Genomic DNA, 18,840 nt, shown 5'->3' on the forward strand with positions numbered 1-18,840 from the left:
CGCTTTTTTATTTCGTCCTCTTTTCCTCTTTGCTACTTTATTATTCGATCCGCACTACTGAGTCGGTCCGGAAAATTAGCTCTTGGTTGCTACTTTTGTTTAACAAATTTGTGAAGTCAGAATCAGCACCTACATTTCAAGGACCTGTATAGCCCTGAGGGGAACTCCCAGAAACTCTGGTCGGGGGAATGCGACGCACATCCCAAACTCCTTTTTGAAAGACCAAAATCTGCTATTTTCTTCTATTCTTTTTTTTTTTTTTTTTTTTTTTTGCCTTATGACAGGAGTCTGCTTATGATTAATTTCCCTGTTCGTATCAACGGTAAAGACATTGTGAAGTCCGTGAAGGACCGTTGTATTTGTTGATGGTCAGTTACTATAGGCTCGATTTCCGTCGCTATCGATAACGATAAAAATGTAGCTTCTTCTAAAAAACATACCCATGTACCCAGTCGCTAGAGTGCAAAAAACATAAACTATTTGAGACCAAAATGACCAAAATCGGTACCCTAAAATTAAACAGCAAGAAAACCATACCCCTCATTGGGGCCGCATGCGCGCATACCCCATATGTTAAAGGGAGCACCACCCCATCCCCCCACCCCCGCTTGAGCTGTATAGACAGGAAGATCTCCTTTATTATACGGCCACCCCTCTAGTACAGCTAACGAGTCTAACGGGGGTTACGGGGGTTATGTTCCACTAGTACTGTATCACGGTTAAAAATACCCAAATCGACTATTCAGCCAGGCCGGAAAACTATGCGGAAAAAGCTACGCATCTTTTGCATGCCTAGCTTGCAGGCCCATGATACCCTGCGGTCGACACCCCTGTAATGGCGGATATGTTAGTGACGTTGGTAAGTGCTGTACACAGACCGACTCGTTTACCTTTCTTGTCGTAATCTGAAGTAACTATATAGACTCCGAGGTGCTTAAGTGGTCTGTTCCATCAAATGGAAACGTATCAAGGTTGTACGCCAGGCTTTCCGCCTCTCCCTCAAGGTTGGGAGATGAAAGTAGACCCAGGTTCTGGTAGGCCGTTCTTTATCGATCACAAAACAAGAACGACTTCTTGGGAAGATCCGAGGACGCAGAAGCTTTATTCGGTAAGATCAGTTTTTTCCTTTATGTGTTAGAAATGCTTTGGAAGAGTGAAGACACTTGAAAACCTTTGTATTTTATTTTAAACAGATCAACACTGATATCAACACTCGCTACATGTAACTACTATCCTTGATCGATTTTCATAGCTTGTACCAATGTTAAGCTTACCTAAGAGCGTTAATAATGCCGATGATATTCAAGTCTGACTGTAAGGAAGGGAGTGCAAAACATCTGGTTTAACTGAAGATATTTTTGCAGGCCTGAAACGGACGAGAATCATACGTATTAATATTCAGTTTATTTTTATACATGGCGTGCTTTAAATTTTATGCCGCATTTTAATTAAGCTTAATCAATCTGCATAACAGAAAGACATGCAAAACTTCATGAATTTAGTTAACGCAGATTAAACCTCGTAACACTCCTGAAAAAGTGAGTTACTCTACTCTGGTTAAATTTGTACACCTTTTTCTGACTTTTAGAATAAGAGTAACATTGAAATGTACACTGTATTCAGACTTTTTTTGACATGTACTTAATTTGCTGTTGTCTACGTTGCAAGGTTGCCCTACAAAAGTGTTAAAATATAACCAACATTGCCAAAAGGTATTAGGGCCAGCATAAGATTACCGTGCTTCATTGAAGGTCATGGTGTTTGAGCACAAATGAAAGGGTAACCATTGCTCTCTCTGTCAATCATGCTCACATGCCGTTAGCTTTGACGAAGCTATGTTATGCTACCAGTATAGCGGTAACACATTTTTTTGGGCAGCCTTTCTTGACACAGTTGTATATGTTTAAAGGAAAAAAACTATGTAAGCTGAGCCATTTGAGGCATTGTGCTTTTAACATGCCAAGCTCAATATTTCAAGCATGTTATATTATTTTATGTCATTGATAGGTTTTTCAAGGAAACACACAAAATCACACTGCTGGCATGGCACTAGTACCACCCTGGAATGAAAGTAAACTGGCTGTCATCAACTCACCAGGGCCCTCACAGCTTCACAGTAGTTTTGAATTAGATGGCACCTCAAATCCAAAAATCTTCAGTCCTGGGTACCAAGGTCCACACCATGTTCCCTTGTTCCAAGCGATGATCACTCCCCAGTTTTCATCTAATCCAAGGTGGCCAGCCAGCAGTGTGGGTGTTAGGCAGTCAGAACAATCTCATGAAACCCAAAACACACCCATTCCATCACAACAGCAAGTGATAAATTCTCCGAGATCTGAACAGGAGAGAAAATGGCATAGTCCTGAACTGTCCTCATTCAAATCTGTGACCACTGGAAACAAGCAGTTCCCCCTTAAGGACGCAACTATGATGTTACCAAGTTATAGTTCACCACAGGCCATGCCTATGAACCCAGGTCTGACCTGTGGGCAGCAGGGTAGTCTGATTGCACCATTAAGATCTCTTAGCTTAAAGGTAAATCTAGTCAGTCCTTATAAATTGTAAAGTGACATGTATGCTCAAGATTTTAACATCTGATATTAATTTACTCATTAATTTTTTCTAACAAATGTGTTAGATAAGTAAGGTGAGAATTTAACAAAAAAGCATGTCACCTTTCTACTTTCTACTACTCTCTCTTCCTTTCCATTCCTGTTTCTCCTGCTATGCCGGCTAATAATCATTGAATGGTAGAAAGATTACTTATCATGTTTTTCTGTTTGATAGGCACCTGGTGGACATGTGGAAAATCAGAGTTCAGCCCAAGCATTCCAGATGCCATCGGCAAATGCCAATCAACAATATCAGACTCCAGCACCAATTCCAGGTCAACCTTTCCCAATGCCTCCACCTAATCCAGGACAAGCGTACCCAATGCCAAATCTTGGTGCAACTTACTCAATGCCTAGTGGCCAGTTGAACCAAGTCCCACCTGGTCAGTCAAACCAAATGGCTCCTGGGAGACAGCTTAATTCAGCTCTGAACTCTAACCCTGGCCAACCTTATGAGGTGCAACCCATGATTCCAGCTCAATCATTGCAGACTTCAGGGTCATCATCTGGCCAACCATATCAGAATGCAATGCCAACCCCTAACCAAGGCTACCAAATCCTGCCCCAAAACACAAGCCAGGCATATCAGGTGCCACCGACAAATCCAGCCTCAGTTGGCTCTTACCAAGGTATGATGCCAAAGCCTGTCAGTGGTCTTCACCAATCACCAGCATCAGGTCAACCTTATCAAGTACCAGTTTCACATCCAGGCCAGCCATACCAAACCCTGTCATCAAACCCTGAGCAGGGTTATCAACTACCATCTTCAAAACCTGGCCAATTACACCCGGACACTAAATCACTTCCTGGCCAGCCTATGCGTGTGCCACCGCAACATGCAAGTCAGGTATACCCGACTCCAGCCTCAGCTGCTGGTCAACCCTACCAGGTGCCTACTCAGATGCCGGCACATCAGGCATATCAAGCACCACCTCAGAGTCCCAACCTGGGTCCACCGCAGCCTCCTACTGGTCAGTCATATTACCAACCACCAGGCCAAGCAGGTTATCAGTCATATCAGAACCCAGGACAGCCTCCTGATATTCAAAACAAAATGCCGATGCCGGCTTCAGTTGGTGCAACTGCTTCACAACAGCAGCATGGAATACCACCTTCTCCTGTGCCACAGCCACTTGGGGTCCCACCCCCTAATCAATATCCATACCAACCTAGCTATTACACTCCACCTCAAGCACAGCATATGCCAGGAAGCAGGGCAGTGAAACCAGAAAACCAAGGGACTGTGCCATATCCTGTTGCTGGACACCCTTTACAGACATTTTCAGCTAACATGGCGCAAGGGCATAATCAACAAACAACAGAGATAAGAGCACCTTCTTACACTCCACCCACTCCACCACAGGCAACCCATTGGACACCCCCATTTGCCAGCCCGGTGCCATCGTCAGTTTCAGGTCACATGACTAGTCCATACCAGGGTACTCAACCAGTGTCATATGGATCTGAACAATCAATGAGTCGACAGCCACAACCCCAGAACCCACCCTCTGGTCACCATGCTGGCTCATATCCAAGTAGTGCAGGATACACAATTCCAGGACAACAGCCAGCAATGCAACACAGACAACCTTATGTTCAGCCCCCTTCACAAGCTTATGGACACAATTACAACCAGCCAGGTCCAGCTGATCCTAGAAGTCAATATGTAGCTCGTAGATCGCCTTCCTCAGATGCGAAAATTAATTCTATTGATATGCTGCTTTGTCGTGCTGAGGAATTGGAACCAAAGGTCTTGGCATTTTCTGGAAGAAGAGGTCAGTTGAATTTCAGTTTGCATTTTTTTTTAGTGCTTAGAAGAACTTCACAATCCACCATGGATGCAGAAAAAGACATGATGGCTATACATTTTATTGTAATTGCTTGGGAACATCACGCAGCCAATAGGCACAAATATATCACAGAAATCTATGTTTTTCCAAAATACATCCCTGAACTAAACCCATTGTGTGTATGCTAGATTTGAAGTGTTTTTGAAGTTTTCCATGTCCTTGATGAGCATTTTTTTTTTCAATTTTTTGCTCTAAGAATTATTACTAGTAGATGTAGCAGTTGCCATGGTAACTTTGGTACAGTTGATTGCGTTTTTCCCCTTTTTTCAGATTTATTTTTAATTGGTTATTGTTTACAAGGTGGTCATTCTCAGGAAAAAAATTGGGGCATTTTATAAATTTATGTAGTAACTAACTGGAATAAGAGTTAAACCTTGAACTCCAAAGATTCATAAAGTTCATTGATTCTTCTCACAGTAGGACTTGAATTTCACAGCTCCACAATTTACAAGAGTTCCACAATTATGTAAGATTATGCAAATGACATAATGCTAATTTATAACTTTTCTTGAATTAAATGTAGAAATAGTGATTTGGGTGTGTGACGGCGCAATGCGGTTCCAGTCAAAGACCCATATTTCATCCTTGCTCACCGGAGAGTCTCCAGTAGTTCTGTGGTTAAAGCATCTGGCTTGATCACAGAAGGTTGTGATTCAAATCCCATCTGGAACTCGGATTTTTTCTGAGCTGATGCTATTTCTACATTTAATATTTCGTATATTACTCAGTTTAATATTTGATTGATTGATTTTTTTTCCATAGGTGACAGAGAATTTACATTTTTAGATGAGCAGCTGACCAAATTAATTTTGGATCTTGATAAAGTACAGACTGATGGATTAGAAGACGTACGAGTGGCACGAAAGTCTGCTGTCCAAAGAATACAGTTCTTAATCAATAATTTAGAGTCCAAAGGCTGAGTCTGACATAATAAGGAATCAACTGACTCTGTCAGATATCTTCTGTCCAAAACTTAAAACTCTTAGAACAAAATCTTAGATGTATATGTACATGTAGCTAAATATTGATCTAGTATGTCATTTCTTAAGTTACTTTATGGCATGAATTTTCAGGTTTTAAGTGCTATGTTTGTAAAAATGATAAAGCCAAAGGCACATAGCAATTTAAATGTTCCTCAGTGATAAAATATTATTTTGGCTTCAGCATAGTTCAGTTAATTTGTGCTTTCCAGTACATTCACAGAGCCAGAATAGTCAGCAGCAGTAATTCTCAGGGGAATCTCCCTCAGGAATTGTTTTCCAAGAGATTCCACCAAATGGGAATCCAGTTAAGACCAAAGGGAAAAATTATTAATAATACAGTAATAAATTATAGTTTAGAGAAACGAATGGCAAGAATTTTGTATTTACAAACTGATGTACATTAGTAGGATGTTATTTTTCTATTAGTGTTTATAACTGGACAAACAGGAGAACAATTATAATTATTAATAAGTTTAGGTCAGCATAAAACTTCTCTTTTCTGTTTTTCACACTTAATTTTATAATTTTCTGTGGTACTGTAGCATTAGAGTTTTTGTAAAGGCTGTTTAGGAGATCTTTACAGGTTCTTTTGTTTTTGTTCTCTCTTCAGTTCATTTTATGAAAAATCAAGCTAGAATCTTTGCTCCAAGTTTCTATTATACTCTTATGATATACCGCTATATCCTTCTCTATCTTTTGACTAACACTTTTCTGGTTTAATAGTCAAATAAAGAGATACTCGGTTGCAATTTACGCTCGGCTTGTTAAAGTTATGACAGTTTCTGTATCAATAATATTTTATTGTGCCTTATCAAGTTGTTCTAAATAATAAATTTTTAGAACAACTTGATAAGGCACTATAAGAGTACATTTCTTTATTGGCAAATTTACTCTTGTAAACCATTGAAATTAGCACTGCAAGCAAACATAGGAAGTTCTGGACATTTTATGGGGCGATTTCTGTGGTCTATACGAGTGCAGACCATGAAAGCATTTGGTTGATTTTTCTTAAAAAAATAACACTTACACCGTGACTTAACTGGGAAATGCGCAAGGACAGTATGAAAGTTTTTTTCCAGCCAAGTGATCTGGGAGAGAACAGTTTTATAACTTTCCAGATTTCTTTTATTTCAAAAGTCACAACATTTTCTCAAGTGTTACAAATTATGTTGTTTTTTTATGGTATATTCTTCCATCTGCCATACTGAGGAATAGGGTGACAGTATGGACAGTATGAACTGAGCACAGCAAGGTCCATACAGAAGTGACAAATACTGATATTTTCTCAGTATAGTCCATTTCAAGCTTGGTCAATAAATGAATTATTACTAAGCTGAAAATATCAAGAAAAACCCCACAGTCATATTGACATCTGTTTTTCACACGTCTGTCCTGTTATTGATCATGAATTCATCATAACATTGTCAAAGTAGTCTGCAGATCCATGAGGTAATGGCTGAGTGCATCACAGACTACTTTGACAATGCTATGACGAAATTCATTGTCAATAACAGGGCAGACGCATGAAAAACTGACATCAATTTGTTTTTTACGATAACAAATTGTCAAATTGTCTGCTCTTGATCATTGATGCATTGCATAAATTTTTAATTCATGTGTCTGTCTACTTGTTGACAACAAAAATTAGCCAATGAGCACATGAGTATGGTAAAAAAAGGCAAGGTAAATGCACACCAACACTTGACATTTTTGGAAAAAAACAAACAAAAAGGAGGGAAAATGAATTGGAAGAAATGAAGAAAAACTGTTTTAACATAAAGTAATTCTTTTAGAAACGTAAGCCATAAATTACAATATTGTATGGGGCATTGCCTGGTCTTATTCAAAAAAATATTACTTTGCCAACGGAGCAATCTGATTGCAGATTCTAATTGTTGGCCCTCTGAGCTAACTTAGTCATGACGATGTAAAAAAAGTTGTTACTGACCAGATGAAGGTCCAGACAGAAATATTACTTTTCAAAGGGTAACAATTTTTCTGACATAGAAAATGGGATGAAAAAATGGCCAGTACATCTGAGAAGTACACTGAAAATGCAAACAGTCTAAATAAGAAAATTCATACCTGCTTGTTTAATTAGACAACAAGTAGTCCTTCTTTCGCTTAGTCCATCAAGCTAGACTAAATGAGCTGCAAGGAAAACAATGACCGTGTGAAATCCCGGGGGTGAGACGCTTGTGCTTCTCACTCCCAGGAGTTTGTGCTGCCATTTTGTCTTGTGGTTTTCTTTCACCTCACGCACAATGGACTAGGTGAAAGAGGGACTAATCGTAGTCTATATTTAATTTGTCAAATTGTGTTATTAATATATTCATTGGCACTGCCTGCAGTACAGAAAAATTAAAATGCTAACAAATTTAAAGTCTCAAAGGTGTACTGATGCCACCATGCAACATTATTGGTTTCTTGTACTGGTTTCCTTGTCCTAACTCAACTGGTATCTATTGTTGCTCATATATCACACCAAATTTAATAATCTTCAAAGCAGCTAATGAATTTAATGTTTTTTTATCTTAAATCTGCTTTTACTTTTAGAATCTTTCAAATCAGGGCTAATTTCTACAAGACCAGCAACTTTCAATAATCCCCTCGCACAGTTATTGTAATGTTTAAATCTGTCAGGGCCCAGAAGGATTCCTCCATACCAGCGCGTTACTATAATAATAATATTCTTTATGTTAAGTATTTGTAAAAGATGAAGAAGTCTTGACCCAGCTGCTGCTTCACCATCGTCGTCACAGTCCTGGAGAAAAGAGTTGCGGTTCTCGCAAAAAATTCTGTATGCCATAACATTGTGAGTAGCATTGTTTACTTTACGGTTTTTCTTTAGTTCTTCCAGAACTTGTTTGACTTGATCTGATGTTACTACATGAGCAAGGTGGGCTTGAAAAGTACTTTTTCTGTCTGTGAATGGTTCTCCATGAAGAATCTCTGGATACGAGTCTGACTCTGAACTCCTAAATATCTTCAAAGCATTTGACGTGGTTGAGTCTTGTAAACCATCACTGCTGACAGTTGCTGACAGCTCTTCACATTCATCATGTTTCTCTTCTTCTGATGATTTTTCTTCATCATCTAAATAATGAAGTAGGAGAAAGCAGAAGCAAAAGCCATTACTGCTGGTCACAGCGTAATAGTGAAAAACCATTCTATGAATCACGATTGAAGTATTCTTTATGCATATTTCAAGAAGCCCAAATAAGTTTCATTGGTTTTAATTGGCGAACAAGAGCTGACACACTTCTGGCTTGAAAATTTATACCTTGATGCGTTTATGCGTGATCTATAATTTAGATTTACACCAAAGACCAAAATTAGTAATAATATGGAAAATTTCAGAAATTATTTCTATCTGCTTTGTTCGTGCATGAATTGGCTAATTAGATTGCATCATCTAACTATTTATCTTTGATATTCATCGACTTGAACGATCACATTAAATTAGTGCAAAAAAAAAAAACGTTCGTAAGTTTACTTATTTTATAAATTGCTAACCATAACACGTTATGGAAACATCATTGTTCACTTGCTCGACATTAGGCTGTTCTCGATCGTTGAATTTTGCATCAATGAATGTTCTCAGTGCCTCGACCCACTGGTATAACACAATCTGTCCTTGATTCTCTCGGTAGATTGTGTGCAGCAAGTCTGATGATTCGAACATCTCTGCATCGTTCATCCAAGCAGAGTGAATTTCAAAAACGGGGGGAACTCTAGCCGGGTATTCCGGGGGTAATAGAACTTGAAGAGTAGCCGACCACCAGGAGTCATTTTCATGGCAAACGCGGACCTCGTAGATCCTGTTAGCTTCATCGATCACCACAAAATCTTGACCATAAATCGCTGATAAAGCTTCAATTTCTTCAACCTGTTGTGCTAAATTCTCCATTGTGATCTGTTAATTACGCGACATGTGATCACAGAATGGAAGTCTCCTCTTAATTATTTACACTTTACAAATGATCACATTCCCAATGACGATAACGTCTATTGCGCATATTAAACATTATAAGGCCCAGCAACGAAATTAACAATAATCAGCTGATCGCTGTATTCACGTACGTGGCGCCATCCCGCCAAAAGTTATTGCCCGCGATCCCTATAACTAGCGGTATGGTAAAACGCCCTTTATACGTTGTGAAGAAAATCATAGAGTGTACCATCAGATTAAGAAGAACCGAAACATGGCGAACACTCCATTTTACAGAGTGCTTGGTGTATGGAGCGTAGTTCTTCTCTTTCTGATCTTCTTAGTAATTCGTTTGGATAAAGAAACAGATTGGTTTTGGTTCATCATCTTTATTCCACTTCTGATATTTGACTGTTTTGTGATTTTTTACATTTTACTTCGTATCTTTCGACACCTCAAAGATGGCGTTGATCCGAACCGGTTCACCATAGCAAGAAAAGTCTGGTTTTTGTTCATGGTTGCCGCAAAGCTTACTTTTATTATTATACTGTGTTGCAGACTTGAAAATATCATTGGTGCGTCTTACTACGTGGTCTTTATTCCGCTGTGGATTTTTCTGTTGGGTCTCGGCTGTGATGCGTCTGCATGGGTCTGGGTTCTGGCAAATTCCAGGGGATGAAATGCCTGTGAAATAGTCGTCTTAACATAATCGTTTGGTTTGTCGTCCAAACTGAGCCAATGTGAGACAGCAAAAACATAACATCTGGATTCTCATCTCAGTTGAACATGAAATGAAAATTTTCCGCGAGTAAGCTGAGAGAGAAGTTGTTATTAAATGAAACTCTAGCAAAGAACAGCAAGAGATTGCAAGATATAGATCTACATGGATATGGAATCTATCTGAGCCCAGAAAGAGCTCGTCCATCAGTGGGACGTTATTATTCATAGCTAAAACTGTGTGTTAAAACTCTGATGTCAGCTATTTGGACAAAAAGTGTCATTTGATTGATGAATGACCTTTAAGTAGTGACAAAAACTATTCAAAGTAACATTACCTTGAATCAAGTAAACTTCAGGATGGAATATGTTAGTCCAGAAAATTTTCACTCCCCCCCCCCCCCCTACCCCTTTACCATGGAAGCACGCTTGAATAATTTCAAGTTAATCTGTGACAAATAAACTGGATAAAGAGAGATTCTAAACTAGGTTGCAGTTGTTAAACAGGGTGAACAGAAACATCATCTGCAATAAAACTAAGGCATAGATGAATCCTAGGCATAACAAAGGTTATCTTGTATAAACTGGTTTAATAGCAGATTGTAACATCATAACACTGCTATGTAGATATTCTTTGGGCTCTTGGCACAATCTGCCACCCCAGTGAAGGGGAGGAGTAAAGATTGCGTGACAAGCTGTAAGAACGTGTGTGTAGGAGACTAAGTTGCCAGTAACATCTACCAGAAGCGAGACAAACTTTTAATAAACTGATTATTATCAGTCTGGAATAAAAAGATTTTCACACAAGTCCACTTCCCCCAATCACCTCCCGCCCTGCTAAGAAAATCAATATACGAGTTATTTGTCAGCAAATGCAAAGACAGTCTTTTCAATTTAAGAATTCTTGGCAGAACATGTTTCAGCACATAGAGAATGATAGATAATCCGAGAATCTTTCTTGTATCAGAAGACACAAATAGATTATAAGCAGCATGTCCAGCACGCAGCGTCTTTTAGTCTTAGAATAAAGCTCTACCCCTCCCCAGACAGGCTAAAAGATCGCTTATGAAAAGCCGGTATCAAATGTACAGCGGTATCTAAATCATCAAGAAATCAAAATGGCGGATGGGCTGTCGAGTTCCCAACAAGAAGAGTCGTTTGAAGAGTGGCTAAGCTGTCGCATGAGACAGCTGGGGTTGGACGAGGATGTGTTTGGAAGCTATGTCACGGGGGTTTTGGACTCAGAGGATACTGATGAGGATCGCAAAGATGCGTTGATTGGTATTCTGGAAGGGATGACGGTAACCTGGAAATTAAATTAACACGTGCAAGTCGAATTCAGTCTGATCGACCTACAGAAGTGGTGGAGAGATGTACTCCAGGATTTTCTAGTTTGTTTATCTTCACGAATCTCCCCTAAGCCTCCCACCCTTAAATATTTTCAACCTTTTTTTCAAGATTTTTTTTTCCACTGCAGGAATATCCTTTAGATGATCTGTGCAATGAAGCTATTGAAAGATGGAAAACATCAAGAGCAAATGTTTTGCAAGAAAAAAAACTAGTGAAAGGTAAAAATCGTGTAACCTCTCAACACGTGAAATTTAAATGTTAATACTTAACTAGTTAGTTAATTCAGTTTGGATAAACAGTGCTACATTTTAATGAAAGATTGTTTTTGAAAAGGGCACCACAGAACTTTTTATAACCACCACATACCAGAGTCTTTGACAAGAATTTAATGATCAATTTTTAAGATTTTGTGGTTAGGAACCCAACATCAATAATTGCTATTCTTATGTAGAACAGAAAGCAGCACAAAAGCAGCACAAACTGGCTGAAATAATGGAGAAACAAGCATCTACAGTGTGTACAACAAAATCATCACAACAGAAATCAGATGGCGAAATCAAGAGACTTCTAGTGGCACAATATGGACATGAATCAGATGAGGAACTCTGATATCCTTTAACATTCTATAAGTGATAAGTCCTCTGACTGATCAGCATGATAACTATTTGCTTTTCCTAGTTTTAAGAAATGTTAATATAAATACTTCTGGCAGAAAAAATTAGGAAATGATTAAAAATAGCATACAAAAGTACATCTAGAGGAGAAAAAAACAAAGGACATACAAAAATGAAGCCTGGGTACATGTATAATAACAAAGAAGTTGTTAAAAATAGCCACGTGAGATAAAAATTCTTTCAAGTTTTTCAGACTCCCATATGTTAAGTTAATGTTAACTGTACACCCAAAACAGTTCGTCTTACAAATAGAACAAACTCCTAAAATATCAGCAAAAATTATGACCCAACAATGATGATTAGTGTAGCAATGCTATTAAAACTCTGTTGTTTTGCAATTTGATATCTTTAACTTTGGCCTACTGCTGATAGTGATGAGGAACAAGCTACCAGAGCTCCAGATAAGGACCCAGGTTTGTTAGAAGATACAAATATACCACAGTTTTATTTTTTATTTTTTTTTTTGTATTGAAGAATGATTTTTATACTTTCTCAGAAACTGTCCATTCACCTGCAGGACTATTCAAGAATGTGAATGCTCAATCAGTAACAGACAAAGAAAAAGAGAAGAGAGATAAAATGAAGGAAGAAAATGATCAAAGAAAACAGCAAATAAAAGAGGCAAAGGAAAAGCAAAAACAAAAGGCAGAGGATAGGAAGGAAAAAGAAAAGAAAAGGACGCAGAAAGGGGAAAGACGAGCCAGATGACACTGGAGGGTAAATTAAATTATTACTGGTATTAGTTGAAGTACTCCCTAAGTAATTCAGTGAACAAAAAAAATCATTCTGGTAAAAAGGAAATTGTCAGTTTTCGTGAAACTTATTCATAATTAATGGGAAAAGCTCAACTTGTCAATTATTCCCAAGTTAAGCTATTCTTGATTTTTTCCAAATGACAGAAAACTCTTGCCTTGTGCATTTCATCATTTGAGTTCTAGCTTATAGTACTGTGGGATGGCTTCTGAATTACAAGATTAAGATTTTTTAAGAAACTTTCTTGGGCTGCTATTGTTTGTAAACTTATTTATTTAATGAACAGATCAAGATGAGCAAAGGCTATCATAGTTTTGCTGCATTTTACTTATATTTACACCCAACTTCAATACAAGTATTTAGTTGTCAAAAAAAAATTCCATTGAAAAATTATTGCTCAAAGAACTAAATTGCATTCAAAGCGTCATTGAAGTTTCAGCAGCGATAATGTTTCCAACTTGAAAGATGCATTATTTTATTTCATATTATTTGTATTCAGTCTATTTTCCTTACCTGATTACTGTGCTCTTCATTGATAATTTAAAAAGTGTAATTTTAATTCATGTAAGTTCATCTAGCAAAACATCCACTAACTAGTGTTAGACAATAATACTCTTACACCTCTTCTACTCAGTAATGTAAAACCCTGATGTATTGTACTTATTTATTTATTTGTTTATTTGGTTATTTTTTTATGTATATTTATTTTTTATTGACGATTTCTTGGGAATTTTCTTGCAAACCATTCTAACAATACATTGTCTCTCATTTTGTAGGTCAACAATATAACATGGTTAATTATTCAAAAGCAAGAAAGTTAAATAACAAGTTGTCAAGACTGAGAAAAGATGAACTAAGATAGTTTTTTCCTCAAGATTATATTTTGTGCACAAGATGTTTTTTTTAATTTATCCTAGGCCGATTTATAGTGTAGATCAAACCTGTTTAGTTATTGCACCTGTTTCAATAGCCTTTTTCATGCTTAATTCTTCTTATTTAAATACTCAAATTCAACACAGATGTGGGACAATTTTGGGCAAAACAACCCAAAATTTCTTCACATTCACTTTGTAGTATATCATGATGGAAAATAAAGAAAACATAAATATGAAGAGGGCTGTTATTATCCTGTGGTTCAGTTATGTTGCTCAGTTAAGACTTTGGTATAATATATGTCACAGATTTTATTTTGAATGTGTGGAAGGCCAGAGGAGAGTCTAGTAAAATTACTGGAACCTTTTTTACATTATAGCATTAAATTAATGCCATTAGAGAATGAACTAGAATGAAAGGATGGGCACAAAGTTCGTAAATGAGATGTTATAAAAGTTGTAGAAAATGTCTTTTAATAAAAGATATGTTAATGCTGATTGTCCTTAAACTTGAAACGAGGCCACAGTAATACAGATAACGATCAGTCTTGAAAAGATTAGCCTAAAATTCTTCTGATTCTCAGTTATCAGTTGTCCTGAATACGCTGATGAATTGTACGTCTGTAAAGCTTTTTTCAGTACTAAAATCAGACAAAGAGAATTAAAATCTGTTGCTATGACAAAGTTGTTCAAACAGTCCTAACTTTTGCAGGTTGGTTTTTAAGACAAATGACTCTAAAACTGTTGCTAGTTTGCATTGATTCAACAAAAAAGCCATTACATTTTATTAAACCATATTTTGCTCCCTCGACAGAAAAAGTTTAACTCTTGATGATATTTTAATAAAATTACTGCAAGATTAATTGGAGTTTCAGTTGTGTGAACCTGATCCCCAGGGACCTGATCCAGCTTCTGGACTTAATTTTACACACATTTGCCAGAATTAGTTTGAAAATAATTAATAAGTATTATCTAAGCGGGAAAAACGCAGCACATTATCAAGGTGGGGCAAAATTTAGCCCAAATTGTGCAAAACGTCAAATTGTTGCGTGACGGTCACAGCCACCGTGACTCAAACTGGCTTGACTGGTATTTACATGAAAACGAGGCGCAGCTGAGAAAAAGCCCGGCGCGACCGTGTAGCGTTCTTTTTCGTTGATTCAATATGGCCGCGACTTTAGCTTGCATTTTTCCCTTTATAAAAACAGTTAGAACGAGTATATTTGTTAAATACGCCTATTTATTGATAAGTTTATTATCTATGCTGTCCAGTAGTACATTAGGAGATTCCAGAGGTGAGTAAGAAAGCAAAATATTTTTAAAACAGAACTGGTACTGAACCTACGTACGCTTATGAAGAATTCTGTTCTGTTTGTGTTTCAGATTTTAAATATGTTACATGTGGAAGCGTCTTAAAGCTGCATAATCCAAAACACAATGTGCGTCTTCATTCTCATGAGGTTAAATATGGTTCAGGGAGCGGACAACAGGTGTGATGTTATATTCTTGAAGCTTGAGTGAATATGATAAGCTCTCACATAGTCGCAGCATGTTGCCCGAGTTTACTTGTGCCTTATTTTTCAAGCACAATTTTCGGACCGAAAGGTAGAACTACGCGAGGCGATTGTTCCTAATAATTTCGCTACAAACATTTGGATATGGCATTAGTGGCAATCGTATTAAGCGTAATTTATATTTTTGGCGTGACTGTAGTTCCTGTTCTCGTCAAGGTGAAATGGACGAAGTTTCGAACGTGCGAAGTTCAAATTGAGTTGTACAAATTCCAGGGTTCACGGTAGTCATTGAAATCCGGAACATGTAAGGTTTAGCTGTTGATTTCACTGTAGAAATCTCAATAACCTTACATTTTTAAGATATGACGAAACTTAAATACACAGCTGAAAAGCTGGAACACATTACAGCTATTAAGCTTAATCAAACTGCGAATCTTCGAATTGAGATTGCTTTTTTTCTCTTTCTTTTATTGCTTTTTTCAGATTTTTATGGCTGTTCTAGTGACGAAAGAAATATCGCTGATAGATTCTATTTGTTACTAAGTAAAAATTTAGATAAAGTTGTTCAACTCTTGTGAACTGTACGTGGAAGATTTTAATTCGCTTGTGATGTTTCCGGTTGGTGAACTGGGGCGAGATTTTCACTCACCAACACGGAAATAAAATATTTTGAAAGGGATGGGATTTCTGATTGTGGAAATTGCTGTCAGTTCGGTTTATAAAGAGACTGAAGTTCTTCTTATGCATTATATCATCAGTGGTTAAAACCACTGTATAGACGAAAAATAAGAATATTTTTACACTTATGCTCATTGTTGAAATAAATTATAGCAAGATGTTTCTGTTATCAGCAGAAAGAATGAAAGAGTTTAAAACAAGTTCTCTCAACTGTTTGAACATCTGATATCTTATGAATTATTCACACAACAGGTGTAAAGATGTGATTGGTTTATTTTAAAGAAAGAAAATCATAATGGAAATAATAGGTCTTCCACTAAAAAATAAATTTTCTCCGAGATCTTAGAGCCTCCAAATAATATTATTGTCTGGAAATTCCACATAATTTGTCTTCATTTTAGAATATCAGGGACATGAGTAAGTACATATTACTAATAGTTTTTTGTCACAACATCAAATGCTGCTAAGAATGCTCACTGATTTACAATTACTGTGGACAATTTAGTCTGTTACAGGAGTAGAGAGTGCAGATGATGGCAACAGTTACTGGGTGGTCAGAGGGAAAACAGATGCTCCATGTAAACGAGGGTAAGATTATAACTCTTATCAAAGGACTGTGTACAGAAGGCAGATACACGAGAACTGTAGTGTAGATCTTTCTCAGCAAGTTCATTATTCATGAAGAAGTGCAATAGCAAAACTTTGTCGATAAATCTGACATGCATGTAGAAGTAGATGTCTTGTACTTTTAAGCTGAATAAATAGTCACTAAGCTGCTTACTGTAAATTCATTAGTTATGCTGGTCAAAGCAGAAAGAGGTTATCATCATCATCATCTTTTATTTGCCACACTGTAAATAATAATAAAAATATCTATATATTGGAGGTATCTCCTAGAAGGTTAGGATTTAGCTAGGAATTATTGTTTAAATTTGTATTTTAGCAATACACCCTCTAGTCATTGCTTCTATAAGTAAATAATTAGGCATGTTTCCTTTGGCAGGAGTCCAGTTAAGTGTGGCAGCACATTAAGATTACAACACTTGGCAACCAAACGCAATCTTCACAGTCATCACTTTCAGTCACCAATCTCTCATAACCAGGAAGTGAGTGCATTTGGTGAGAATGGACAAGGCGATGAGGGAGATCACTGGTCTGTTCTTTGTTCAACAAAGTTTTGGGAACGACAGGATAAAGTCAGATTCAAACATTCAGCAACTAAAGTGTACGTAACTAAACATACTGGCAAGTTGATTACAGTGTGCTGTTGATATTGGGGTGTTCATCCCAAGTCTTTAGTTCACAGTATTTTTTACTGGTCAGCAATGGTGGATGTAAGCATTCACTGATTAGGAACTGTAAATGGATGGTAAAAGCCACATCATGGAATTTTGAGTTATTTTGTCCCAATGCAAAATTACCTTTAAATTTTAGGAAACCTGCAAATAGTAGTTTACTTAGATCGAAAAACCAAAGAGATGATAATGAACCTTAAGAGAACAGAGATGGGTAATTTATTTAACACAGATTACAAACAACAAACTTGAAACATTTTTAGGCTAAACCATGACAGGCGCAAACTGTGATGTAGCTTCTTTAAAGGGAAATCAGTTCTGGAATCAGATGGCTTTGAATGGTTGACAGAGTAATTACTGTTGAAAAAAAAGGCAGTATATCTGACATGAGTTTGTTTTCCTCCAAAACATTTATCTTTCTCAGATTCACTTATTTTGCTCCAGAATCCAGTAGTCACTAGTTTGTTGGTGATGACACTATTATCAAACAAAGCTGTTTTGTTCTGGAAGACTTAAAATACTGATAAATGCCCAAGTTTGCAGGAGTTTGATCATAAAAATGAAAAACTGGCACTCTTTTTGTAATGGGAAATGGGTCTGATATTTTACATGATACTTAATAAAAAGAATTTAACCAGAATTTGTTTTTGTTGCAGTTATCTTCATATAACTGGAGATCAGTTTGGCCGACCCATTAACGGTCAGAGAGAAGTCAGTGGTTATAGTTATCCTGAAGCAGCCAATGAATGGAAAGCAACGGTAAGTCCTGTCCTGATTGGCAGTTCATGGCGCCTTGTTACCATTCACGACACAAAGTTAAACTTTTTGCATGCATACTTTTCACAGACCAGTTAAAAATGTTCCTTTTCTTTACAGCCAAAGTAATTTATTTTTAAAGGCAATAGGAAATAGGAAATAGGAAAATCCACAAACGACTCATTAATGAGTACTAATAAAGATCCTGAGTTTATTAGCAACAAGCAGATTCACACACTTTTCGCTGATTACTTGTAACTAATGCAAGGTATTTGCAGTGGACCCATGAACCCGGAGATGGGGGACTCCCAAATAGAAAGGACCGGGGTGCTAGTTGGAAAATTTGTAAAGAATCCCTAAGAGGTACCAAGATCCTGTTTTGTGGGCTTGAGTTGATATGAGCAGGTTCTTTAAAGCTTGGCGACCAAAACCTTACTATTTGACCAATCGCAAGTAGATGTAATAGTGTGTACAAACAAGAATGGGTGTGTGCTAATGTATCTAATCAAAGACAAGGATTTTCCTTTCCCGTACACCTCTAACAGCATTATTAGAAAATTATTTGACTACTCCTAAACTCTGTATGTTTCTTGTTTTTCTTGTCTAATGCATACTTCTTTCTGTTTCAGGAGGGAATTTATGTGAAACCTGACAACTGATTGTAACATTGATTGATTCTGTTGCAAACTGCCACCTAGATGTACACTTAGCAATGGGAGTGAGCTCAAACAAGATAGCAATTTTATATAACTTAGTATCAATTTGTAGCTTGGACTCGTTATTTTTGTCATGGAACATTGTTAGAAAAGAAACTTCAACAATAAAGAACTACTAAACCGGTGATAGTAAACATTT

The 18,840-nt window shown here is 37.2% G+C and overlaps 4 protein-coding genes across 4 annotated transcripts; 3 read left to right on the forward strand and 1 right to left on the reverse strand.

The window, feature by feature from the left end:
* Positions 1 to 8: 8 nt before the first annotated feature.
* Positions 9 to 6,012, forward strand: LOC145494893 (uncharacterized). The gene is made up of 4 exons (XM_081474448.1): positions 9 to 1,108; positions 2,008 to 2,535; positions 2,788 to 4,387; positions 5,225 to 6,012. The coding sequence occupies exons 1-4, from the start codon at positions 956 to 958 to the stop codon at positions 5,380 to 5,382; spliced, it is 2,439 nt and encodes an 812-aa protein (XP_081330574.1). The 5' UTR covers positions 9 to 955; the 3' UTR covers positions 5,383 to 6,012.
* Positions 6,013 to 7,153: 1,141 nt separating this feature from the next.
* LOC145494902 (protein IMPACT-B-like) lies at positions 7,154 to 9,635 on the reverse strand. Its single transcript, XM_081474461.1, has 2 exons — positions 8,962 to 9,635; positions 7,154 to 8,541 (listed from the first exon to the last, which is right to left on the reverse strand). The coding sequence occupies exons 1-2, from the start codon at positions 9,353 to 9,355 to the stop codon at positions 7,964 to 7,966; spliced, it is 972 nt and encodes a 323-aa protein (XP_081330587.1). The 5' UTR covers positions 9,356 to 9,635; the 3' UTR covers positions 7,154 to 7,963.
* A 1,546-nt stretch (positions 9,636 to 11,181) lies between these two features.
* On the forward strand, positions 11,182 to 13,982 carry LOC145494908 (coiled-coil domain-containing protein 43-like). Its single transcript, XM_081474468.1, has 6 exons — positions 11,182 to 11,394; positions 11,571 to 11,661; positions 11,895 to 12,051; positions 12,481 to 12,530; positions 12,635 to 12,834; positions 13,647 to 13,982. The coding sequence occupies exons 1-5, from the start codon at positions 11,212 to 11,214 to the stop codon at positions 12,823 to 12,825; spliced, it is 672 nt and encodes a 223-aa protein (XP_081330594.1). The 5' UTR covers positions 11,182 to 11,211; the 3' UTR covers positions 12,826 to 12,834; positions 13,647 to 13,982.
* An 897-nt stretch (positions 13,983 to 14,879) lies between these two features.
* On the forward strand, positions 14,880 to 18,825 carry LOC145494906 (stromal cell-derived factor 2-like). Its single transcript, XM_081474467.1, has 6 exons — positions 14,880 to 15,037; positions 15,126 to 15,232; positions 16,440 to 16,522; positions 16,938 to 17,159; positions 17,886 to 17,988; positions 18,615 to 18,825. The coding sequence occupies exons 1-6, from the start codon at positions 14,908 to 14,910 to the stop codon at positions 18,642 to 18,644; spliced, it is 675 nt and encodes a 224-aa protein (XP_081330593.1). The 5' UTR covers positions 14,880 to 14,907; the 3' UTR covers positions 18,645 to 18,825.
* Positions 18,826 to 18,840: the final 15 nt, after the last annotated feature.

This window comes from Orbicella franksi, chromosome 8 (assembly GCF_964199315.1).
Source record: "Orbicella franksi chromosome 8, jaOrbFran1.1, whole genome shotgun sequence".
NCBI classification, from domain to species: Eukaryota; Metazoa; Cnidaria; class Anthozoa; order Scleractinia; family Merulinidae; genus Orbicella; species Orbicella franksi.